The 26754-nt window shown below is 37.2% G+C and overlaps 3 protein-coding genes across 6 annotated transcripts; 2 read left to right on the forward strand and 1 right to left on the reverse strand.

The window, feature by feature from the left end:
• The first annotated feature begins 82 nt into the window (after positions 1 to 82).
• On the forward strand, positions 83 to 2000 carry rps27l (ribosomal protein S27 like). The gene is made up of 4 exons (XM_067436144.1): positions 83 to 242; positions 1350 to 1458; positions 1548 to 1658; positions 1791 to 2000. The coding sequence occupies exons 1-4, from the start codon at positions 237 to 239 to the stop codon at positions 1817 to 1819; spliced, it is 255 nt and encodes an 84-aa protein (XP_067292245.1). The 5' UTR covers positions 83 to 236; the 3' UTR covers positions 1820 to 2000.
• A 764-nt stretch (positions 2001 to 2764) lies between these two features.
• Positions 2765 to 10950, reverse strand: dnaja (DnaJ heat shock protein family (Hsp40) member A). The gene is made up of 8 exons (XM_067436007.1): positions 10818 to 10950; positions 10370 to 10527; positions 9553 to 9727; positions 9303 to 9407; positions 6533 to 6760; positions 6201 to 6431; positions 5867 to 5967; positions 2765 to 3442 (listed from the first exon to the last, which is right to left on the reverse strand). The coding sequence occupies exons 2-8, from the start codon at positions 10499 to 10501 to the stop codon at positions 3227 to 3229; spliced, it is 1188 nt and encodes a 395-aa protein (XP_067292108.1). The 5' UTR covers positions 10502 to 10527; positions 10818 to 10950; the 3' UTR covers positions 2765 to 3226.
• A 4339-nt stretch (positions 10951 to 15289) lies between these two features.
• Positions 15290 to 26668, forward strand: acsbg1 (acyl-CoA synthetase bubblegum family member 1). Of its 4 annotated transcripts, none has more exons than XM_067435854.1 (15): positions 15290 to 15468; positions 17496 to 17600; positions 19950 to 20014; positions 20148 to 20419; positions 20553 to 20641; positions 21867 to 21987; positions 22075 to 22155; positions 22245 to 22394; positions 22508 to 22684; positions 23093 to 23271; positions 23353 to 23586; positions 23681 to 23898; positions 24001 to 24140; positions 24223 to 24469; positions 26138 to 26668. In XM_067435854.1, exons 2-15 carry the CDS (start codon positions 17539 to 17541, stop codon positions 26212 to 26214), a joined length of 2112 nt encoding a protein of 703 aa, XP_067291955.1. In that variant the 5' UTR covers positions 15290 to 15468; positions 17496 to 17538; the 3' UTR covers positions 26215 to 26668. The 4 variants fall into 4 exon arrangements, with proteins under 4 accessions (XP_067291955.1, XP_067291956.1, XP_067291957.1 ...); XM_067435855.1 differs by having other exon boundaries at positions 17500 to 17600; XM_067435856.1 differs by lacking the exon at positions 17496 to 17600.
• Positions 26669 to 26754: the final 86 nt, after the last annotated feature.

Consider the following 26754-nt stretch of genomic DNA (forward strand, 5'->3'; position numbering starts at 1 on the left):
GCCACTTACTGTTGTCAGCCTGATGTAATTTTCAGGAAATCCCTGTAATGTTGTCAGGTTTTATGGGGGATAATGTATAAAGGAGTGTTTTATTGTGGAGCATGCCTGGGCATGTCTGATCAGATTTGCTTTATGAAGCTGCGCGTGGCAACCCTGCAGTTACCCGAGCGAGCGATTCAGAGTCGAGGAAAGCAAAGCAGCCGTCACACGAATGCGAAAACCAGCAGCTCCCGACAATGCCTGTAAGTGGATTTTAACTAGACAACGATTCTTGCATGTGACAGTTGTTAATATGAATTCTATCGTCTGTCGTTTCAATATCATTCTGGATGTTGATCATTTTAACCGTGCGATAAACATGTGAAAGTTTTTGATTACACATGGCGGTTCAGAAGGCCTGTTTCACTTTACACGAGGAACATTTCAACTGCTATATTGCACCGAGCAAAACGAGAGATTGATTCAGATTAATGTTTTATTTTTGTTTTTACAAGTTAGCCATTATAGTTTTCAGACTGACAGTGGGGGAAGTGATCAATATGGCTGGTTAACAATGTTGTTTTTGTGTGCAGAAGAAGCATGAAAGCTGAAGCATGTTTACTAATGTTGCCTAGATAGTAACGTTAGATGGCTGTCTTATTGTTGAAGGAAATGTATATGAGGCGTGTGCTATATAGTACATTTATAAATGTATACTTTATAAATTGCTATTGTGTGTGTGTGTGTGTGTGTGTGAGAGAGAGAGAGAGAGAGAGAGAGAGAGAGAGAGAGAGAGAGAGAGAGAGAGAGAGAGAGAGAGAGAGAGAGAGAGAGAGAGAGAGAGATTAATATTAGTAGTAGTAGTATAGTGGCCAAAAGCGGTCCAGAGGGGATATTTGTTTTTGATAACCCTGCAAGTTCAAGTAAACCCTCAAAATACGAGGAAGATATTTTATATCCTTTTTTTAATTTGGAAAGAACAAAATAAACTTAAACATGGTATTTATCTGACCATTTTTTGTATATATATATATATAATTTGTTTTTGTTTGTTAGGTGGTTCTTAAATTTTTTTTTTTCCTTTTTATTTTTTTTGCACATGTTCATAATTTAATTGTATGACAGCCTGGCCAAAAATTATGTTAGCATAATTTGGCATGTTTCTTAGCATTATCACACAAAACAATTATGCAAACATAACCTTTAACACATTTTTAATAATGTTTAATTAAAGAATGAAGGTGTCAATTTACCTAGACAGCACTTTTAGCCTCTACTGTGTGTTTGTGTGTGGGTGTGTCTAGGCTTATATATACACATATAAAGGCCATTTTATCAGTATATTTATTGGTATATTCTTATTGTAACAGCTGGCTAAAGATCTACTCAACCCGTCCTTCGATTTTGAAAGAAGGCAGCATAAGAAGAAAAGGCTTGTGCAGAGTCCCAACTCATACTTCATGGATGTAAAATGTCCAGGTTTGAAATCTTTTGAAGAAACTTTGTTTGCCTTATGTGTAATATTTCATTTGAAGAAACTGTAATCTTTTCTGCTTATTTCCATGTAGGTTGTTATAAGATCACAACTGTGTTTAGCCATGCGCAGACGGTTGTGTTGTGTGTTGGGTGTTCGACAGTGCTTTGCCAGCCAACAGGAGGAAAAGCAAGGCTGACTGAGGGTGTGTATTTACTGTATGATTGGAATACATCCATGTTTACTTAAGTTGTACTTTTGCGTCATAGATAATGTTATCTGATACAGTGTCTAATATTGCGCTAATTAAAGCTACATATTTTCTTTTTCCAAATAGGTTGCTCTTTCAGAAGAAAGCAGCACTGAGAATAATGAAAAGGGATTGTTGCTTTGAATACAAAGAAATTGTGCAACTTCTTAATGCCTTACTTTTTCATTGATTACAATGAATGAACTTTAAATGTGATTATGAATGGTGCATGGCAGGTTCTTTCTACCATGTTATCGGTTCAGTGGTTCTGAATAAAGATTCTTCTGCATGATACAACTGCATCCTGCAATTTTAATGTGTGTTAATTTCTCATCTCATGCAATAATCATTATATTGACATGTAATTTTCACCAAAGCATTCAAGATTGAAAACTTTTGATTTGTACATTTGTAAATAAAACACCATTAACCAAATGTTTCACCTTAGATTTGATGGTATTTATCTTCATATATAACTTTTTGCTTAAAGTGATTGTTGATTATGATTTTACTATTTTAACATTAGTGTGTAATGTTGCTGTTTGAGCGTTAAAACATCTGCAAAGTTACGACGTTCGAAGCAAAGAGAGATGTTTTCTTTTAAAGAAATCACTTTTTAAGGACTATAACAAACAGCTGGTAGGGACAATACAAGCTTCCTCCTGGGTTAGTGACATCACCCTGAAAATAACCTAAACCCCACCCCCGGAAACAAACAACATGTTAATCAAGGACTTGAAGATAGTTTATGCCATTCAGGAACATCTTGTTGCATTCTACACGTCACTTCTGAAGTTTACATCATTATTTGCTCCATGAACAGCATCTCATTTGCATTTATAGGAACATGAAAACTGTATTTTTGATCCCTTCAAAAGTGACAATTTTAACACGCTGTTAAAAAAAATAAAATCTGTGGGCTATTTTGAGCTAAAACTTCACATTCTCACTCTAGGGACACCAGAGACCTATTTTATATCTTGTAAAGAGGTGCAATCAACCACCCATGTAAATGAATGTAAACAAAACATTTCGGAATCGCGTCCATTCATACTCAAGTAAACAGGAGGAAATGTTTTATTTGTGAAAAACAGAACATTCAAATGAAAAGAAAATCGACAAGTCAAATATACAGTCACATTCTTAGAAAATGTACAAATGCCAATTTTTAACTAGGAAAAAAGCGCAGCACCTACTTGACCAAAGCACATCTAGCAGATAAACATATAAAAGTGAACATACTCACACAGGATGAATAATTTACATGCAAAAGTTGGGTTACTATTAAATCCTACATGGATGACATTTTTATCCAAAATAATTCCTTTAAATGTCTGTTAATACTCATTTGCCGTAGATGTTGCAAACGTTCCTGGTTTCAGATGCTTAAGAATGAAGAATTCCAACAAAAAATGGTCCATTTTGTAAGGCTTTGGTAGGGTGAAATCCTTGCTTAATTTAACAGCTCTGATATTCAGTTATATTTATATTCAGTTTATATTCACGTTCCTGATCTATGACATTTATTGAGTCTGGCATTGGACGTTACCCTGCCTGGGGCCTTCATCTTCATTGTAGGCTTCACTGCTGTAGTTTCTGTTTTGTCTTTCATAATCTACTTCACAGAGGTCAACCTCTTCCATATCATCTGACACCATGATGTGATCTCTGTCCGGAAGCAACCTCTCCAGGTCCAGCAGCATGTGCTCAGGTAGCCAGTGCTTGTCTGGGAACTCAATCTGAGAGAACATAAATGTTTCTGTGAGATGTGACAGTTGCTGCACAAGATAAGGTTACCACTGTTTGCTTTATATTTAATAGCATTATTAGCTCTGCGAAAAACTACAAAAAAGGTGACATCATGCACACACATATTGCTTGCTCAATTCTTTTGACATCTCTCTGTACTCATACATAGTGTTTTTGTAATTTTTCTTAGATCCACGTAAAGGAGAAGCGCTTTGACAATGTTGTCTGTACGCAATCTTTTCACAAATGTAAAAACTTTAGTTTTTAGTACATAGTTGTCATGTAAATGTACCCTCAATAAATTCCAGACTAGGGAACAAATTAGTACAACATGGCCACAGTTTACTAAAACTATGAAACTTCAAGTGTTCAAAATTTAACCTAACAAGCCAGAATCACATCAAGATGTTTGGTCTGGGAAGTCACCATTGACAGGGCTCAATCCGAGGGGCGGGATAAATGGTTGTCTTTCAATTCCCTCTGCACGCAATAGGATAGCACTACGACCAACCAGAGCAACGAAGGTGAAGCAGAGCTAATTCACATATTAAACTTTAAATTTATCCGGTTGGCAAAACTCAGAACACATCTTCCCTTCTTAAAGGGTTAGTTCACCCAGAAATGACATTTATGTCATTAATGACTCAACCTAATGCCGTTCCACACCCTTAAGACCTCCGTTCATCTTCGGAACACAATTGAAGATATTTTATATTTCGTATAAAATAGCATATGCAAGAGAGCATATGCAAGTGTATGCACACTTTACTGTCCATGTCCAGAAAGGGAATAAAAACATCATCAAAGTGGGTCCATATGTGACATCAGTTAGTTAATTAGAATCTCTTGAAGCATCGAAAATGCATTTTGGTCCAAAAATAACAAATAAATAACTCTTCCTCGTTTGTTTTCAAACCTCAAATAAAGATTCAAACGGTTATGAATCAGTGAATTGTGTCATGTGATTTCAGCAGTTTGGCACACGATCCGAATCATGAATCAATCCGCTGATTCATGACCATTTGAATCTTTATTTGAGGTTTGAATACAATCCAGAAGAGAAGACAATGTTGAATAAAGACGTCGTTTTTGTTATTTTTGGACCAAAATGTATTTTCGATGCATTCACTTGCCTTTACAACTAACCCTTTAAGAATGATTAATGAACGTAAGAAAAGCTTAACTCCAAGTCTTCCAGAGTTGCGGCCAAAGCCGATTCAAAAGACTGCCGTTCACCAGCTTCTTTGTTTACAAGTAGCACATGGAACCATCACAACTCTGCCGTCATTATGTTAAGCCCCGTCCACCGACTCTATACACGATGTGATTGGCCTGACCAGAGTTTGGTTTTTCCAGCTTGTAGGTCTAACGAGAGTTGCTAGACTACACTTGAGGTAAATTCAATTTACTGAGGTAATTAAATCTACGCTATGGTGCGTCTAGATTTCTAGGCTAGTTGGAATTAATTATTAAAAATGAAGTGGTTCCAAACCTGTAAGACTTTCGTTCTGCTTCGGAACACAATTGAAGGTCTTGTTCATGAAATCTGAGTTTTACTCTTTATGATTTTTTACAATCATAAAGAGATTGTAAAACAAATCCATATGAATTGAGCGGGTTAGTCCACATTTTCTGAAGAGACTCGATCGCTTTATATGATGAACACATTGAATTTAGGCTTTAATTCACATAAACATTTATCAGCTCAAACATCACTTGTGGTAAACAGAAGCTCAAGCATGTTTGCTTGATGTACAAGAACCAATGAGGTTCATTCTCATGTTACGCAGCACGTTTGGGCTTCCGCAAGAAATAATGAGGTTCATTCTTGTGTGTTACGCAGCACGTTTGAGCTTCCACAAGAACCAGTGAGGTTTGTTTTTGTATGTCAAGCAAGTACAGTTGAGTTTGTTTGTTGATCAATGTGTATATAGGTCAATAAAAGCCTAAATTCAATCTGTTCATCATATAAAGCGATCAAGTTTTGGACTAAACCACTTTATTAATATGGATTAGTTTTACAATCTTTTTATGGATTTTTTGAAGCAACAATGGTAAATGCATAGCTGTCAATGGAGAGAGAATTTATTTTGTTTAAATCTTCATTTGTGTTTCAAAGATGAAAGCAAGTCTTGCATGTTTGGAACAACACGAGGTAGAGTAGTTAATAATAATAAAATTTAAACAAATTCAGTGAACTAACCCTTCAAATTGTAATTGCGATTTAATAAAATGAGAGAAATAAATTAGTGGGAACTAATTCTTAAATTGTGGCCATGTTATGTATATTTTTGTCCACATGTCATGTATAGGGCTCAGTACTTTTACACACTTTTTTTCTTGTTTGACCATTTTGACCCCCCAAAAAACACTTTTCTCTCAGTAAAAACTTATAACACAGGATACTGACTTACCTCAAACTTTATGATGAGAATACCTTTCTCAAAAGGTTCTCTGTACAGAGGCATGCCCTCATTATAAATACATTTTAGATCATTAGGTTTTATTACTTGACCTAAAACAAAAAAGAAAACAATTCAAACTGAATAAAATTCAAACTTTAATCAAATACCTTAATACTTAAGGTTTTTTATTAAAAACTGTATGTACTAAATGTTAATTGAAATATAGTCACACAAATGTATGGTATGTGGGGAAATATATTTAATTTTAATTAAAATGTTTTATTCACCAAATATTATTAGAAAAATCTAGTATTAAAATAAATAAATGGTATATAGTAAATACCTGGAGATGAACTGATGAGCAGCGATCTGTTATCTAATGTATGGATTGTTTTTTTAAACCCACAGAGTGCCTCCACCAGCTTGATCTTCATCTTCATGATGAGGTTGTCATCTTGCCTTTGGAAGACAGGGTGTTCTTTCAAATCCAGTACGATTATAACATCTCCAGGCTCCAGTCCAGGCTCTTGATCTCCTTCTCCATGGAATGTGATTTTCTGGCCATCCTTCATACCTGTGACAAGACCATTATTTGTATACTTCTGGGATGCTTGCTCCAAATAATTGAAACAGAAGGAAGGGTCTGGAGTTTCAAAAAAAAGTTTGTTCTTCTACCTTTGTCAATGTGGACTTCAAGAATCTTCTTCTTGCGCTCTACTTTGTGTCCATTGCAGTTTTTGCAGCAGTCCTTGGAGTTAAACTTCTCTCCTTGTCCTTGGCAATCTGAGCACATGCTCTGAATCTGCTGGATCATTCCGGGTCCAATCTGTTGTACCTGGACCTGAACCCCCCTTCCTTTGCAAGTTGAGCATTTTTCAATTGTGCCTTTTTTGCCTCCATAACCTGCAACCATTCACATCATAAATAATTTTTTTTTTAAAAATCAACAATGGGTCTTAAAAGGTTTAGTTCCCCCAAAAATGAAAATGACCCCATGATTTACTCACCCCCAAGCCATCCTAGGTATATATGACATTCTTCTTTCAGATGAATACAATCATTATCGCTCTTACAAGCTTTATAATGGGAGTGAAGGTCCATCCATTACAAAGGTCCACCCGACTCCTGGGGGACCAATAAAGCGATGGGTTTTTGTAAGAAAAATCCCCATATTTAAAACTTTATACTTATTAGGGATGTCAACGATTAATCGATGATCGATTAATTGTCGATAAGACATTTGATCGATAAGACTTATCAATCATCGATTAAGCAGGGTCATGCGCGTGAGTGCGGCTCAACCGCGAAATGGGAGGAAAAATGATGCGAGCATGCCCGAGTTCTATTTGGGACCATTTTACAGGAGTCACACCTTCATCATGACTGCAAGCTTGCATGTGCATTCGCAGCCTTTTGTTTTGTGCAAATGTAAGTTGTAATATTGTGTTTATTTTGTGCAGGCCTATCTATAGCTGATTTATCTCATAAGGATGCATTTGGTTAATAATTAACGTTAGAGGTGAGAGGTAGTAAAAGTGTGGCGTCGATCAGCTTCAGCGTGCAGCTCCAACAGCACTAATAATGACTATGATTGGGACTGTCATATTACACAACATTAATGAGAACACTATTGTAATAAAACATTGTGATTGTTAATTATTTGGGTTTATTTGCCGTGTGTTTCATTGCGTTGATCCAGGAAGAGCGCGTGCACAACATGAGTCATGCATTCTGACTCGCGCATGTAACTTAGTTCAAGTTCACTTGTGCATTCGCATCAGATTGTGCTGAAGTAATTTTTAATATTACATTTATTTTGTAACGTTATATATGTGATCAATCATATAGGATGCGTTTCTTTTAGCGAAATAAAACGCACTAACAAATGGCTTCAGTCAGTGATGGCTACCGGTTTTCATTTAGTGCTTCGGCTTTAGCGCATACAGAGCAATGCATATTAACGATGATTGGGACGGTCATATTATATAACAGAAATGAGAACACTATTTTAATAAATGGTTGTAAACTCATTGGTTTTAGGTGCCGTGTTCAGACCGTTGTTCCAGGAGAGCGCGTCTCCCATTCTGAATATGAATATCAGCAACTCAATTCAAGGTCACTTGTGCATTCGCATCATTTTGTGAAGATATATAATTTGTAATATTTTGTTAACTTTATATAAATCTGATTAATCTCATATAGGAAGCTTTTTGTTGAGTTAAATAACGTGCTAGCAAAGAGCAGTGTAACTTACCAGTGTTGATTCAGCGCATCCGCTTCAGCTCGCGCAGTTCAAACAGCAACGCGCGACTAATAATAACTATGATTGGGACTGTCACATTACATAACATTAATGAAAACAATATTTTAACAAATCGTTTTGAATTAATTGGGTTTAGGTGACGTTTCAGCACGTTGTTCTTGCAAGTGCGTCCAGAAATTCTGAATAACAGATCTGAGGCGGCTTTTGTGTTGTATTACATGTTATATTTGGTTATTAAATAAGTCATTTAATTAAATTATAAATAACATCGACTCATTTTACAGTCCCATAGCCCTTTGTTTAGATAAAAAAAATCCTTCTCATTCATTTGGTGAAGAACATGGTGTTTTGAGCAGCATTGCACATAGGCCTACTGTCATGCTGTCGGCTATAAGCCACTGCCGCATATTTCAGTATTATGGTTATCGATTAATCGATTAATTGATCGTTAATTTAAACGATGATCGATCATGGGAATTTGTGAAAATTGACATCCCTAATACTTATATATTCAGCTTCCGGCAGACTGTCTATGTAAGTTAACTTTCTCCAAAAGAGTATCTCTTGACGTAATGTAAAGTGTCGGATGTAGGAGTAGTGTAAGCTTTGACGCTTCTCATGGTTCAAACAAATAGGGCTGGGCAACAAACTCAGTCTCCTCTTTTCTTATATCTAAATCCTCTACTATTTCTCTTTAAAAATGTAAAGCTTTTTAAAATGTTCTCATTTTAGACTTCAAATTCATGACCGGCATTTTGTTTTGCTTTATCCTCTGCGCTTCAGTGTTCATCAATATGCCATTTGTCAGGTCAGAGGTTACTCTTTCGTTCGTAAGGCCATCTGTCTTAAGCTAGTTATTTTTGTTTATGAAGTTTTAAATGTGGATCTTTTTTTACACAAACCCAACGCTTTGCTTCAGAAAGCCTTTATTAACCCTCTGAAGCCATATGGATTACTTTTATGATGGATGGATTACATTTTTTTGGACTTCAAAATCAGGACAGCCATTCACTCCCATAACTCTTGGAAGACACAGGACATTTTTTATATTACTCTGTATTCGTCTGAAAGAAGAATCTCACATACATCTAGGATGGCTTGCGGGTGAGTAAATCATGGGCTAATTTTCATTTTTGAGGTTCCTAATAAAGATGGACAAAAGGAACTAGTAATAATTCTTACCTTCACATTTCTCACAGATCACATTCTTCTGAAGACCAAGTTTCCTTGTTGAGCCATTGTACAATTCTTCCAGTGTGACCCCAAGTTGGTGAACCACATTCTTACCTGAATAAGGAAAAATAATAGCATTTTATTTATGAATGGATATGATGTACTAAACGTAAACTAAAAGTAAGTGGATACAATCTATTTAAGACTCCAATAGTATAAATTTGCACGGGGGAGGGGGGGGGGTGTAAATATGTCTCACCTCTCCTTTCTCTCTGCATTCTGCCTCCACCACCAAAGAACATGTTGAAAATGTCCATGGGAGAATCTCCTCCTGCCATGCCTCCCTCCTTGATGGCTTGTTCACCACCTTGGTCATACAAATCCCGCTTTTTGGGATCTGACAGAACCTCATAGGCTTGTGAGATCAGCTTAAACTGGAAAATAGAAATGATCCTAATATTACTAATTTTAATAGTGCATACACAAACACGTCCCAGGAAAAACACCATCCTGGATCCGTTTCCATGCTGCAAATAACAGATCAAATGAGTTGCGGAAACCCTAAACGCCTTAGTGCCTTCTAGTCTTTTTTTTTTTTTTTTACTTTCTGTATTAAAATAAATTTGTTTTTATAACTTTTTTCTTTACCCCCATATAAATTTATATAAATACATTTAAATATGAATGTATTTATATTTATAAAAATACCTTCTTCTTTTTTTTTTTTGCAGTTGGTCGTTTCCCTTGAAAATACCACAACATAAATATATAAATAAAATAAAACAATAACATAAAATAAAATGAAAAAAAAAAAAAACGAGAATGTTTTTTCCACCTTACTGCTCAAAGGCTTCTGCACCAAAAACAAAATACAAAGCATTAAATGCATAACTCTTTGCATCCACATATGTGGACAGATTAAAGCAATGCTTAGAAATAATGCAATCGATACTTCGCCGGCTCTCATGAGTGTTCGGGACACTTCCAGAAAGTTCTTCTCGTTTCTGTCGCTGTCATTTACAAGGCAACCTGAAACACTATACTGTCTCTGCATGTGGCTCGGCACCTCCACTTACTTTCTCGCCTTCATTCGGGTTCTTATCCGGGTGATATTTCAACGCCAGTTTGCGATATGCCTTTTTGATCTCGTCCAGCGAGGCTTTGGGAGTCACGCCGAGCAGGTCGTAGTAACCGGTTTCTCGAACCATCTTTGACAGGAATCAACTACAGAATACTGGGAAATAACAACAGTCCTGCTCACTTCAAAAGTATACATAAGATATTAGCTTTAAATTATGTTTAATCATGTCACGAGACATGTTTAAGTAAATAAATAAAAAACAATAACGTTAACAATGGAGCATGTTTATAGAGTAAGACTACTACTGTTACTTCTTGAGAGAAAGCTAACGTGTCACAGCATTCCTCAAAACTGTCGATTCATTTCGTGAATAAGCCCAGAGAACACTTTAACTGAAGCTTCGCGTGTGTAGTTGTGAATGTTGTACGTTTTATTATACTCACATAAATAAAAGAAGAGGAAAAGCCGGTTCGCGGTGTCGACGGGTTCCTCTCTCTCCGTTAGTGACTGTTGTTCTGCTGGCTGAACGCCGCGCGCGCTGTCGCTCTTATATAAACGGTGGCGCTCCAGAACCTTCTCGAGCTCGAGCGCCGGAACTTTCGATGCGAAGAATTGATGGGATGGGATGGGATGGGATGGGATGGGATGGGATGAAAGCAGGGCATGAGATGAGACTATTAGTTATTAAATCTACCAAACGTCATGATTGCTATATTAATTGTATTTGAATATATGTTGTAGAGTAACATAGGAATATGTGAGGAATATGTGATAGGCAACCCAGTCTACATGTGGAAATATTGTCACTGAAGCAGCTCTGTCTGCTGGTAAGTTAGCCCTATAAAAACAGATATTAGAATACTGAGTGGGGCAAAGCAAATCGTTATAGGGGTGAGAGGTATTTAACGATCCATTTACACATTCTGCACTATGATTCTGCACGGTGGGGAAATGAGGTCTGTTCTGGCAAATGCCCAGCAGAGGACACTCTTTAACAAGCTAAAATGTTCCTACAGATGTTCCTAATGCCCTACAAGTTTTAGCAAACTCACTTGATACATGACCACAGTGTGTTGCTTTGTGTTCATGTAGCCTGTGTTTAATTTCAAACACCGTTGTAGATATTAAACACACTAGCGAGGTAGAATTAAACTGATTTGATCTCGTAGGCTATTGCATATTAATGATTCTTGAGACAAGGGAAAAAACATGACCCAAAAACCCTATTTATGTTAAAAAGTAAGGATATAAACACAATACAAATACATTAAAAGTTTCATATAAAGGATATATATATATATATATATATATATATATATATATATATATATATATATATATATATATATATATATATATATATATATATATATATATATATATATATATATATATATATATTGTATTATTTTAAAAAGAACGCTCTATACTTGGAAACACATGTAACCTGCACTCAGCATGAGGTTAAAATGTAAAACTGAAAAACAAAAACAAATACACAGTTGATCAGAGATTCTGAAGGCGGAGATCTTTAAGATATTAAACAATACAAAAAGTAAATCTTGAATCATAATTTCCATTAAAAATGGCTATAAAAGTTGTGTCCTTAAGGATGTTTTATAATTCTGAATAAATCAGGCAGTGTCATGGGCAGCTTTAACTTTGAGGAGCACATATTTCCTCCTCATTGTGGATCTTACAGTAGGACACATAGTCTTGGAAGTTATAGATTTTTTTATATTTTAATCAACAAACAATATTGAAGTCTCTGCAGTCACAGCTTTAACATGTCAGCTCCATCATTCTGGTGTAATGGTTTCAGTAGGCTAAATAGTTGTGGGATAAATCTTGCCATTTTGATATGTCTATTAAGGCAGCTACTACTGAGGAAAAATATGAAATTGCTCCACTTTACAACATCCCAGCTAACAATTTTAGGTTATAAAAACGTTTCCCTAACGTCATTAAGTTATAAAAATGTTTTCTGAATGTTCTAGGAACGTTGAAATGTCCAGTTTGTGGAACGTTGTATTAATGTTCTCATTAGGTTATAAGAACGTTAAATAACTTTCTCATAAGGGTGTGCAGGGGTGTGGAGTATGATCAAATAAAATATTCCTGTTTTCTCCTTAAAGTACTTGCTTTTGTTTATTGACATTTTATTCTTTCTTAAAAAAAGGTAAAACCACTTTTATAATTGACTTTTATATTTATATTACATTTATATTTAATACCTAATTAGTTTACTAGATTTTTCTTCGGATTGTAAAAAATATATATATTAACGAAAATAGCATTTAAGTGTCATTAAGTTGTCTCTGGATAAAATTATGTATTTGAAGTTTGAGAAAAAAGCTGTATGACTAATTTATAATGACTTATACTTTTTTAATGTAGTAAGGTTTTTAAAACGTTCCACGAACAATGTAAGAATAACGTTTTATAGCTAACGTTTTTAGAACTTTACTCAATAGCAAATAACGTTGGCACAAAGTTCTAATAAAGTTAATGCAAGAACGTTTTTTGATAACTTTGAAAAACCTTTCAGAGAACGTTCCCTGTTAGCTGGGATTAAGGGGGGGGGGGATAAATAATTGTAGTGTGATTTTATATATATATATATATAAAAAAATTTGTTTTATTTTTTTGCATATAAAGGAAATCTTCTAATGCTGTTTCATGACTCTATTTACATATTTGGCCTCAGCTCAACCTTTGTCAAACATGTCAGTGTCCATCAGGTGAAGGTTTTTGTTAATTTATAAAGAAATGTCTTATTCTTTTTTCAATTTATTGTGTAAAAATGTTAAAAGATCAATGGAACGTGATATAATGTCTTGACTAAGAATATTTGTGATATATGTTTAAAATTAAAGGAAATGTAGGAATTTATTCAATTTATTTATTTTATTTAATTTAAACTTATTCAATTAAATTAGCATGCCTTTTAGTGTGTCTGATGGAATTGACACGAATTGAGTGAATAATTTAATTTATTTATTTTTTTATTTAGAAAAAATAAGCCTGTTCCCATACAAGGTTAATTATCAGAGACCTTTGGCCGACTTGTGACTGATCAGAATTGACAAGTTCAACTCGGGAGAATGAACTCCAGACGATGGGAGGAATCGTCATCAATCTCAATTGTGAATCGTCATCAGTCGCTGATCAAGTACTGGTCGGTAGTAGCACATGCTACACCTTATTTACTTATTTAGTTACTTACTTATTAGTTCAGCTTGTTTCTATATTAGTAAAAGGGCTGATGAATTGAGTCAACTTTCCCTTGAGCTTTTGATATATAAAAGGTCATGGTAATATAAGAATAACCTCTAATTTTCAGAGCTGAAAACTTCTTTGTTAGTCAAAGAAAAGCTTTTATAGACACCAGGCTCAGCAAACGGTCCTGTGCTTCTACTGACGTCGGTGCGCGACGAAACACCGCCTATACAGAATCTACAGTGAGTTTAATCCAGGACCCTCGCCCACCGACTCATGGAGGGCTCTTGCTAGCTGGTCAACAACAATAAACATGCAGAGGAAGATTAAGATATTGTGCTATTCCTGGTTGTGGAATAACACAGTCGCTGCATAAGCTTCCTTCTGATCCTAATATTAGGAAAGTGTGGTTGAACTTAATTTTTAATGAAGTTCCAGCTTACGTGGTGGAGACATGTTCACTTCAGTTAACTGCGGAATCGTTTCTAAACAAATCTCCAGTTGATGCTGGATTTGGATCCGACAGGAATGGTGCAACACACTTATGTGAGTAAAACGTGTTTTTATATGTAATAGTACTGCATTGTTAGGCTATAGATCGATTTGCCTATGTGTACGTGTCTAACTGAGTATATCTTTAGCACGCTGGACTCAGACATATAGGCCAGGGCCCGGCAGGCCAATGAATCTCATTATATTCCGTTCTTGTTCTGCTATTCTCTCTCTCAAGTTGACATCTTGCAGGCTGTAATATAAAAGTAATAGTCCAATCAATCGCGGGTCGATGAGAAATAAAACATTGTGTTTGTTTGATAAAGAAGTTTACGAGCCCTGTGGTCAATCTCTCATCTCCGTCATGTGAACTGACAGGGGAGCTTAAGTTCATTAAATATGCAAATATTATCCTAGCCGTGGGCGTTTACTTCCAAGTCTCCAGTGACGTCCATCAAAACCCAGCGTTTTGGAGAGAGCCTCAAAACCAGTGTAGAAAATAGCCTATTCTTATTAGTTGTGATGTTTTGGAATGTAAAAACCACACAAACATCATTAGTTGACCTCAGACAACAGTATAAAAAAATAAAAAAGCCAGTTCATGCTTAATAGCTGAAGTGTTCATGTAGTGCTACTCATTAGGCCTACTTCCTGCATAGTTATCTATTAATAACGGACCATTATTCTAAAGTGTTACCTGTTTCATAAATCCTATATGCTTGTGAAATAACAGGGGCATGGTTAAAACACAGAACGTTCATAGATTCTATTTAGCTTTGAATTGTTTTCATTTGTTTTGTTTTCAAATTTGAAACCAACAACTCTTCGTCGTTTTGACCACCAGATGGCCACAATAAACCGTCTTGAAATGCTTCGATGTATGAGGCCACAAGCGAGAGGAAAGCCTCGGTGCTTCACAAGATAAGTAGGCTACCTTTAGACATAGCTAGGCCTATTAATGTTTGAAAGGAGGTATTTTCTCAGCAACAAAATGGCCCAATTATTTTGAGCCTAAAAATGTTCAATTAAATCATGATATGAAATAGATGAAATAAATGAATAAATAGATAAATAATCAGTAGTCGATGTATGAATGAATGAATCTGAGTGACCCCGGTTCGCGAATTAATCACTCTTTTGAGTCGGTTCTTTTACATGAATAGGTCAATGGGTTCGTGATTCAGTATGAATCACTGGATAGTTCACTCTCACCCTCTGAGTCTGAACCATTTGTAGCGGTTTCTCACTACTAAAGGATACCCCATAACGAGAAGTGGTGGATAATCTGTTAAAATCTCCAAAAAGCGTCCTGTCGGTTTCCAGGGGTGAAGAGGAGTAAAACACCTGCAAATAAGTGCAGCTCTTGTGAACCAAATATTACAGGTAGGCTAAATACTCTTTCTTTCCAAGAGAGAAAACAATGTTAGACTACTATTTAATTTGTATGCTTATGGTTACTAATATTAGCATGCATTTTTGCGTATCCCACCACGGTTAGGAAAAACATCGAATTTGTAAGCCTACATTACAAATACAATGAGGTCATTTGAATGAGCTGATGTGGACTTCAGGTGAAATGACACAATTACATTTTTTGGGGGATCTGGACTGTACTTCTTAGAATATATATGAACAGGCAAATAAACCGATATTTTTATACAATGATCCTGATATCACTGAAGTTTTTTATAGTAAAAAATGATTAAAAAGTAGTTTTGGCATAGGCCTACTCTTATTATTATTCTTCGGAATATAATATAATTTTTAGACTAATTGGGCCAATGTATTTTAATAATAATATTTTTAAAAAAACTGCTTCACTGCTTATTAATATATATATATATATATATTTTAAATACAACATGCACAAAACAAACACAAAAAAAATGAAAATTATATTATAGCAATGACTAATTTTTAACCTTTTTATGACAAGACAACATTAGATCAGGTTTAATGTCATGTGACTTACTTAAAATTCAATTACTTATATGGTATATTACTTGAAAATAATGATTGAGATATGTAAACTTACCTGTGTTAAAGGGGTACATCTTGATGGTAACACTTCATCATATTTCATAGACATTAAATGTTTTTTTGAAAATGGAAATTGTATAATTGTTTTTCTTGACATATTTTAAACTAGATTTTTGATGGACATTTGGAGCACAACAAATCCCAAAAAGTTACTTTCCAAAACAGATGCAGTATATGTTATACACATCAGGCATAACATTATGACAGGTGAAGTGAATAACACTATTATCTCTTCATCACGGCACCTGTTAATAGATGGGATATATTAGGCAGCAAGTGAACATTTTGTCCTCAAAGTTGATGTGTTAGAAGCAGGAAAAATGATTTTGAAAAGGGCCAAATTGTGATGGCTAGACGACTGAGTCAGAGCATCACCAAAACTGCAGCTCTTGTGGGGTGTTCCCAGGCTGCAGTGGTCAGTATCAAAAGTGGTGCAAGGAAGCAACAGTGGTGAACCGGTGACAGGGTCATGGGTGGCCAAGGCTCATTGATGCACGTGGGGAGCAAAGGCTGGCCTGTGTGGTCCGATCAAACAGACAAGCTACTGTAGCTCAAATTGCTCAAGAAGTTAATGCTGGTTCAGATAGAAAGGTGTCCGAATACACAGTGCATCACAGTTTGTTGCATATGGGGCTGTATAGCAAGACTAGTTAGGGTGCCCATGCTCAAGCATCAGAACTGGACCATGGAAAAAGGTGGCCTGGTCTGATGAATCACGTTTTCTTTTACATCACATGGATGGCCAAGTGAATCCAATCAAGCATCTGTGGGATGTGCTGAACAAAGTCCGATCCATGGAGGCCCCACCTCGCAACTTACAGGACTTAAAGGATCTGCTGGGGAGCACCACAATGTTAAAATTAAGAATACTAAAGTGGTCATAATGCTATGCCTCAGGTGTATATTGTAAGGCCAAAAAATAATAATAAAAATTATGTTAGTAAAAAAATTACAGAAGAGGAAAATATGAATCTTCCTCTCTTTTCACAAAGGTGATAAATCTAAAATAAAAATGGAAATACATTTTTTTTCAACATCACATTAGTAATAGTAAATTAATTTCCTTGAAGATATCTTAGAATAACTTAATATAAATTCAGTTCAGTGGGCTGTTTTATTTAAAATTCAATAGACTGTAACACATTTGAATATAAATGCCTCCAGACTCATTAATATGCACTATGTGTTTTAACCTAAAGACATTTCACACTGAACAGACTTTTGGCAACTTTCATTGGCTTAAAAAAAGAACTTCACTATGAGTATTTCCTAGAAACTCAACATAATCAGAGCATGAGCACAAAGTTTTTCGCTTGGAACATCATGACAGTGCCTCATGGAGCTATTCATTCTGTCCTCCTTATGCCAAGAAAGGAGCGTCTTTGAGTAGTTCATACCAGCCCTGTAGTCAGCATGAGCAACAGCACTCAAACACACCAGCAAACTGATCCTGCCAGTAACCAGCTTGGAAACAGGTATGTGAATGTTTGAAATAATATCTGTTGAATTACCTTGCACTGCTTTATTTTCACCATGTGGAATTTCCATTTTATGGACTGATATTTGATTAATTTTACGTGTCAAATATCGATGCATTTACTCGTTTAAAGGGTACATAACACACACAGTTTTCTGCCAAGCTCATGTTAATCTTGAGTACATATAGTACCTATAGAGTAGTATTGCACCCTTCCTATCTCCAAAGAGTCTTAAGTTGTTGTTGTTTTTTAAAATAAAAGACAGATATGCTGTACCGATTCTTTCCGAAAACAGCCAAAGTCTTGGAGGCGTGCAGTGGGCGGGCTAAAGCGTCATGAGCATACCCACACCTATGACACACACACACAATACATCATGGTATTATCCCTGGATAACTTTTAATTTAGTATGAATTAATTGTTTACATTATTGCCAACAAAACAGACATTTGATGCAGTTTCACTCACCACCTGCGGTTTCGACTCATGACCGGGAACAAACAAACACACTTGCAGAACTCCGTTGCTGCCCTGGAAAAACAAACTGCATCCACTGTTTCCTTAACACTGAACACTGAAGCTGAACTAGGTTATCTTTCCCTCACAAACAAAAACACCCTTCTGTTGATTTTGTGGTCTAAAAACTAAATTTACAGCACTTCCGATGGCTTCCGTAACCCGACTGAAGCTGATGGACGTGCTCTTGCTCTCGTTATCGCTCTTGTTGATGTATACATGTGCTAATTTGGGAGATGTGGCCGTATAATTAATTCCACTCACTCTTTATGATGCCATACAGAGCCATACTCTAAAAATTTTTTTACAGAACTTGTTCGAATCCTGAAAGAGTGCATTTGACACAGAAATAATCTGTCATACGTCCAACTTTAACAGTGTACTGTAAATAAGTCAGATTGCATGAAATAGCATTAGACCCCCCTTTAAAGTAGCACTAGGTAACTTTTCAACCTTCATAATATATTTTTTAAGACTCTTGTGATGATACATCGACTAACAATAGGTTGAATGACACGTCTGCCAAAGCTTGATGGGGTCTGTATCGTTTTTAATCGTACTTTTAAACTTCGGGTTTCGGGTAGTAACCCAAAAACAAAAAGAACTACAAAATTCGACTGCTTTACGGCATATACGTCACATCCACCAACACCCACACTTCCTTAAATTCGGACGTGCGAACCCAACTTTGTTCGTCGGATAATATAGTCAGGTCCGAAGCAGCACAGACAAATAAGAAAGAAAAGGTTTTGTTGGAGGAAAGCAATAAGAGGAAACGAAAAAGTGATGGGATTAAAGGCAGGACGAGGATCAACATTGGACCAGCGTTTGCTCGTCGGCGTGAGCTGAAGGAGGCGTGCCCGACCGATGCTGTCCTGCTTGTTATGGTGATTACCTACCACTCAAACATTGAATTATCATATAGATTCTGTAAAACGGTAACCAAAAGACTACTATAATGACGCTGGCTTGAAAACTTGAGCGTCGTGCATATTTGGCGTTTGAAAAAAATAAAAGCCATGAAATTATATTCATATGACATGCTGAAACATATGCCACTGACTGTAACTGGGATGAAGACAACCCGCCCCGCACCCGCGACCATTAAATAGACATACGGGGTCCGCGGGTTATGAGACGACCCGCGCATTACTAGTTCAGGGCTATCAGGGTTGTCATGTCAACAAATGCATGCGCGATGACATCCCCCGTTGTAGGATGACAGAGCTGAGGACATTATTTTTTCCCAACTGTAGGGGGACCCCGAGAGCAAAAGTTGCCAAGTGCTGCTTTAACAACAAATTTGTATGGTTATGTTTAGCTTTTCCATAGGTAAGAATAAGAAGTGAAATGCCTCGTTTGAAAAGAGTTTGGCAGAACACTACTTGGAAAAATCTCTTTTGGTGTTTGTGCTGTTCACCACTCTAAATCAAAATGAGCAGCGGAAATTAAATCAGCTCAGCTGCCAGTTCTACCACTCGTTTACAAAGAGCATCAAGCCGGTCATTTTGTAGGGATGCCAGTTTTAAAGCAACCTAATGTGCCCTTTGACTTGTTGGCCGTTACATCAAGAACTAAAGTGAAGAAGAAAACAGAAGTTTTTATGACTGATGGGAACTAGAGTTTCTCACACATTTTGTGAGCTCCCATCTGCCAACAAAGCTACTGGGGCTTTATTACTTAGTAACCAAAACCCATCATTGTGGGGGGCTTCCAATACTGTCGAGCAGTTGTGCCATGTGATTCGTGGGTACGACAGCAAGAGCCGAGTCTGTCCGCAGGGGACCCAGAGTCCACTGCTTTCTAACCAGCCAGCACTCTGTATTTCAGCTCGGACTCTTCACCTCTAGGGCCCATGACAGACCTTTTGGAGCAGGATGTTGAGGAAGGATTTTGTAAGTAGAGTAACTCTTCTTTAGTTTATATTCAGAGTTTGGATATCAGGATTATGTTCTGACCATCCAATCCTGTTGTTCACATCATCAGATTTTTATTCATTGAACTGTGATTATCTCCAATTCAATGCAGCAGAGAATAAGAGCGCTGAGGAGGTTCTGGCAGGTGCGGATCTGGCCCCATTCCAATCTCTATGGACTACAGAAGCCAGTGGATCAGTTCAGCTGAGAATGGATGAACTTTGCCCAGAACAGCCCATCACTGTGCATCAGATGTTTACCAACTCAGTTCAGAAGTATGGGAAGCTGACTGCTTTGGCAACCAAAAGAGGAAATGATTGGGAAAAAGTTACCTTTTCGGAATATTATCACCTCAGTCGAATGGCCGCCAAAAGCTTTCTAAAGGTGATCTTTAAACTCTAATTTAAACATAACATGCTCATGTTAAAAGGCTTATTTGCACAGTTCATTCTCACAAGTCATACACATGGAATTTACAGATTAGATATAATACAGGGATATTTAACAATTCTCCTAGCTTGGTCTGGAGCGGTTCCACAGTGTAGCCATCCTGGGATTCAACTCTGCAGAGTGGTTTATCGCTGCTGTTGGATCTGTCTTTGCAGGGTGAGAAATACTTGTAGGTTTTCCACATTATGCCTTAAATTTCATACTTGTTTGTTTTGGTGTTGCTAAACCCAAATTGTACTGCCAAATACTTACCAGCCTATGCTAAAAAATGACAACACTGTAGTCAAACTACACTGTTCATTTCTCTGTTCAAGTATACATGACACAATGCTTAATGTGCACCATAATGCTATTTTAAAGATTGTTCATTTTGTTATGAAAATCTCATACAACAGGTTTACATGCATCAAAGGTCAAAAACACTTTAATTTTCTAATAATATACATTGCAGATCACCACATTTTTTAATGATTCTCAAAAGACTTGTCAGATGATTCAGTCTCTCTAAATCCCTCCGTGAGCTACTCTGCTCTGATTGGCCAAATGTCCAGCCTGTTGTGATTGGTCTACCGCGTATATTAGTAATGTTTATCCACCATAAATCATGTGTAACGTTAGGCTGGTTTCACTCTGCACGCTTTAGCAGAGCATAATCAGTGCAAATTATATTTGCCGCCCATATTAACAGATTAGAACATTCAGAGTGCATGCAGAGGCAGCGTGGCAGCGTGGCGCAGGATACATTTCAGAAAAATCCATAGCGGCGTTTAACAAATCCATATGAATTGAGTGGTTTAGTCAACATTTTCTGAAGAGACACCATCACTTCCCTCAATGGAGGCAGAGAAATCTTTTAGATTTCATTCATCTTCATTTGTTTTCTAAAGATGAAGATAAAATATCCCTTTAGGCTAAAAAATAAACATGGAGTTTGAAAGTTGCAGTTGGTGGTTAGATGCATGCAATTCTAAGTTTGTTTTGTTTTGTTTTTACCAGTTTTTTAACACATTTGATGTCATTTCTAGAGAAATTGGTATTGTAGCATTCACATTAACTTAGCCTTTACCATAGCTCTTTCTATTTTGATGTAGACCATTAAAGCATTATGCTACCTCAGAAGTATGATATTGCAACGTGGCAACAAGTCAGCTGCCTAAACTTTCAGATGCAGCCTTAGTCTGACATAAATCTAAAAGTGCATGTAAATGTACTTCCTGTGAAACATGGAACAAGATAACCCAGGAGGATTATTAAAAAAGACCCTGGGTAAACAATATAAAGTGTGAAAAGGACATTCAAGCTCTTACAGGGGCATATAAACATCAAATGCAAACTGAAGCTAACTAAATTGCCCTCACATCTTTATTTGTGTTTGTGCTAGGGGTATAATGGCAGGGATCTATACCACAAACTCACCGGAGGCCTGCCTCTATGTTGCTAATGACTCAAGAGCAAATGTCATAGTTGTGGAAAATCAAAAGCAACTTGATAAGATTTTACAGGTAACATTTGATGTACTTTATTTTCTCAACCAGGACCTTCTCATAATCAGTGAACAACCTGATTAATCCTCCTGTTTTTCTTGTTAGGTAAGGGATAAGCTGCCACACTTAAAAGCCATAGTACAGTATTCTGGATCTTTGAAGGAGAAGATACCCAATCTCTATCCGGTAAGTGTTTGATAAAGAGGGATCTGTCTGAGTTTCCATTTAGGCCAAAGTTACCCAAAGACTTACTGTGGTTGCTTGTCTTTGCACAGTGGGAAGAGTTCATGGGACTTGGATTGGGAATCTCTGATCAAGAATTAGACAAAGTCATCAGTAGCCAGAAAGCCAATCAGTGCTGTGTACTTATTTACACCTCTGGAACTACCGGATCACCGAAAGGAGTGATGTTAAGTCATGACAATGTAAGTGACTATGAAAAAAATTACAATATAGTGGCAACCCAGACAGCAACATCCGCTGACTGGGAATGTTTTGTTGTAGATTATTGACGATTTTAAATTCTGGACTCTTATAGATCACATGGACAGCCCACCATGCAAGCAGGGCTGGAGATATGCAGCCAGCTGAAATCAGGCAAGAGTCTCTGGTCAGCTACCTTCCTCTCAGCCACATTGCTGCCCAGATCTACGATCTCTGGACAGGGATCCAGTGGGGGGAGCAAGTTTACTTTGCTCAGCCAGATGCTCTAAAGGTAAATGCTCAAGAACACGGACTCTTGTTTAACTTTAGATTGGGGTGTATATTCCTGCTCCTGGAGGGCCACCTTCCTGCAGAGTTTAGGTCCTGCACACCTTCCCTAAAGATTGTAATAATATTGCACACTCTACTGTAAAGTGGAACGTTTTCTTAAGATCCTGTAACTAGTGTTGTCATCAAATATCAGTTTTGTAATTGAGACCAGCTCATTCAAGTCCAGGCCAGGAAACTGAGTAGATTGGGTTCCAGGTCAAGGCAAAGACCTAGAGTCCAAGTGAAAAACAAGTCCATCATGAAAGTATGGTCTTGAACTTGAGACTGGACTACTGCCACACTGACAAGTATTGTAAAGTATTCAAGTCTACTCTACATTGCTCACTTGTAGTTTTATGTTCCCTTTTAGGGGAGTTTGGTAGACACCCTTCGAGAGGTAAACCCCACAGCCCACATGGGCGTTCCTCGTGTTTGGGAGAAGATTATGGAAAAGATCAAAGAAGGCATTTCACGGTGTGGATACATGAAAAGGAAACTGGTGACATGGGCCATGTCTGTTAGTCTGGAGGCTAATCAAAGGCTTATAAAGTAATATATCACTGTCTGTATGTTACATTCATATTTGTTTGGAATTTCCTTATGTTTTAATGGTCATCGTCTTCAAATCAGGGATGAAGAGAAGTCATTCCTCTTCACCCTTGCGGACAGCTTGGTCTTACAAAAGCTTCGTGCCGAGCTGGGCTTCTCCAGTTGTGTGAAGTTCTTCTCGGGAGCTGCGCCTATTGGAAGTGAAACCCTTCAGTTTTTCCTCAGCCTCAACATTCACCTGTATGAAGCCTATGGGATGAGTGAAAGCTCAGGACCCCACTTTATGTCTGGACCAAAAGTGTACCGCTTGTTAAGGCAAGCCCTCTTACCTCAATTTCCAGGTTGAATGCTTCCATCTTGAAGCTCACTAATCAAGTTGACCGTGTAACAATTCCTTGAACTCTTCTAGCTGTGGTAAGGTGGTTCCAGGCTGCAGATACAAACTAGCAAACATAGATGCTGACGGAATTGGAGAAGTATGTTTTTGGGGCCGGAATGTCTTCATGGGCTTCCTCAATCTGGAGGATAAAACAAAGCAAGCTTTGGATGAAGATGGATGGCTCCACTCTGGAGACCTGGGAAAGGTAGATGAAGATGGCTTTCTTTACATTACAGGAAGAATAAAAGGTAAATGATGCTATTTTTAATCCTACACATTTTGTCACCAGCTGCTTGTTTGGATTCAGGTTAGGTTTGATAGACGTTTCCTTTCAATCTCTTTCCTTTCAGAGCTCATTATCACTGCCGGAGGAGAGAACATTCCCCCGCTTCCCATAGAGGATGCTGTGAAACAAGAGTTGCCAATCATCAGCAACGCCATGCTAATTGGAGACAAAAGGAAATTTCTGTCCATGCTGCTAACGCTAAAGGTGAACTATGTTTTGAGAAAAGTTATGGCTTCAACAACTCTAAAACCATTTAGGTTACTCTGTTCTTCCTTTCCTTGGATAGTGCAAAATCAATCCTGAGACCACAGAGCCTACAGACATTCTTAGCTTGGAGGCTGTGGAATACTGTCAGCAACTTGGTAGCCAAGCGACGAGAGTGTCAGACATAATTGGAGGAAAAGACAAGATTGTGTACCAGTCCATTGAAGAGGGTATTGCACAGGTCAATTCAAAAGCAACCTCAAACGCCCAACGCATACAAAAATGGACCATTTTAGAGAAAGATTTCTCAGTTGTTGGAGGAGAACTAGGTGAGTGCTGATATACTTCCAATAGATGTCCACTGGGTGTACAGGTCCTTCTCAAAAAATTAGCATATGTGATTAAAGTTAATTATTTTCCATAATGTAATGATAAAAATTAAACTTATATATTTTAGATTCATTGCACACCAACTGAAATATTTCCGGTCTTTTATTGTTTTAATACTAATGATTTTGGCTTACAGCTCATGAAAACCCAAAATTCTCAAAAAAATGTGCATATCATGAAAAGGTTCTCTAAACGAGCTATTAACCTAATCATCTAAATCAACTTATTAACTCTAAACACCTGCAAAATATTCCTGAGGCTTTTAAAAACTCCCAGCCTGGTTCATTACTCAAAACCGCAATCATGGGTAAGACTGCCGACCCGACCCTGTCCAGAAGGCCATCATTGACACAGTGAGAGGGTAAGACACAGAAATAAATTTCTGAACGAATAGGCTGTTCCCAGTGTGCTATATCAAGGCACCTCAGTGGGAAGTCTGTGGGAAGGAAAAAGTGTGGCAAAAAATGCTGCAGAACGAGAAGAGGTGACCGGACCCTGAGGAAGATTGTGGAGAAGGACCGTTTCCAGACCTTGGGGGACCTGCGGAAGCAGTGGACTGAGTCTGGAGTAGAAACATCCAGAGCCACCGTGCACAGGCGTGTGTAGGAAATGGGCTACAGGTGCCACATTCCCCAAGTCAAGCCACTTTGGGCTACAGAGAAGCAGCACTGAACTGTTGCTCAGTGGTCCAAAGTACTTTTTTCAGATGAAAGCAAATTTTGCATGTCATTCAGAAATCAAGGTGCCAGAGTCTGGAGGAAGACTGGGGAGAAGGAAATGCCAAAATGCCTGAAGTCCAGTGTCAAGTACCCACAGTCAGTGATAGTCTGGGGTGTCATGTCAGCTGCTGGTGTTGGTCCACTGTGTTTTATCAAGGGCAGGGTCAATGTAGCTCGCTATCAGGAGATTTTGGAGCACTTCATGCTTCCATCTGCTGAAAAGCTTTATGGAGATGAAGATTTTGTTTTTCAGCACGACCTGACACCTGTTCACAGTGCAGAAACCACTGGTAAATGGTTTACTGACCATGGTATTACTGTGCTCAATTGGCCTGCCAACTCTCCTGACCTGAACCCCATAAAGAATCTGTGGGATATTGTGAAGAGAAAGTTAAGAGACGCAAGACCCAACACTCTGATGAGCTTAAGGCCGCTATCGAAGCATCCTGGGCCTCCATAACACCTCAGCAGTGCCACAGGCTGATCGCCTCCATGCCACGCCGCATTGAAGCAGTCATTTCTGCAAAAGGATTTCCGACCAAGTATTGAGTGCATAACTGTACATCATTTTTTGAAGGTTGACTTTTTTTGTATAAAAAACACTTTTCTTTTATTGGTCGGATGAAATATGCTAATTGTTTTAGATAGGAATTTTGGGTTTTCATGAGCTGTAAGCCAAACTCATCAGTATTAAAACAATAAAAGACCTGAAATATTTCAGTTGGTGTGCAATGAATCTAAAATATATTAAAGTTGAATTTTTATCATTACATAATGGAAAATAATGAACTTTTATCACAATATGCTAATGTTTTGAGAAAGACCTGTATTTAGAACATGCACCGACTGATCATTCCAAAATATAATAGAATATGCATTTCTTTTCAGGTCCTACAATGAAACTACGTCGCCCAGTGGTGTTGCAGAAGTATCACAGTGAAATAGAAGGTTTTTACAAAGACTAGAAGACCTCCAGGCTGGCTGTATTTCTATTAAAGATGCTGTTGCTTTTTGCCAAGACATATGGTAGAAATGTAGGGGTTATTTTTAATTAAACAACCTATTTTAATCCTATTTTTTAATTACTATATCTATACATAATGTTAATTGTCTTGTTAGTTGGATGTTATATGACATTTAATATTCCTGTTATATTTTGATCAGATCTTAAGAATTAAAAAATGTTTTGTTTGTGGATATACTATGGTAATGTTCTCATTTTTACAGTGTTAGAATGATCATATAAAAAGTGCCCTGTAAAAATAAAGACCCTTTTTTTTTTTAAAAAGACATGTATATATATTCCAACCAGTCATGTCTTGATGGTACAGTCATTTCACAATTCACACAGCAAAGGTCAACAGCTGTTTGAACTATATTAATTTTTAACCATAACGCAAAGTTCATAGCTGATGTAAAGTTCAAGCATAAAAATGTGAAACATCTATTCACATTTTTAATGGACTTAACACACTTTAAAGGAAAATATATATATTTCAGCCCCT

The sequence above is a fragment of the Pseudorasbora parva genome, chromosome 25 (genome assembly GCF_024679245.1).
Source record: "Pseudorasbora parva isolate DD20220531a chromosome 25, ASM2467924v1, whole genome shotgun sequence".
In the NCBI taxonomy this organism is placed as follows: domain Eukaryota; kingdom Metazoa; phylum Chordata; class Actinopteri; order Cypriniformes; family Gobionidae; genus Pseudorasbora; species Pseudorasbora parva.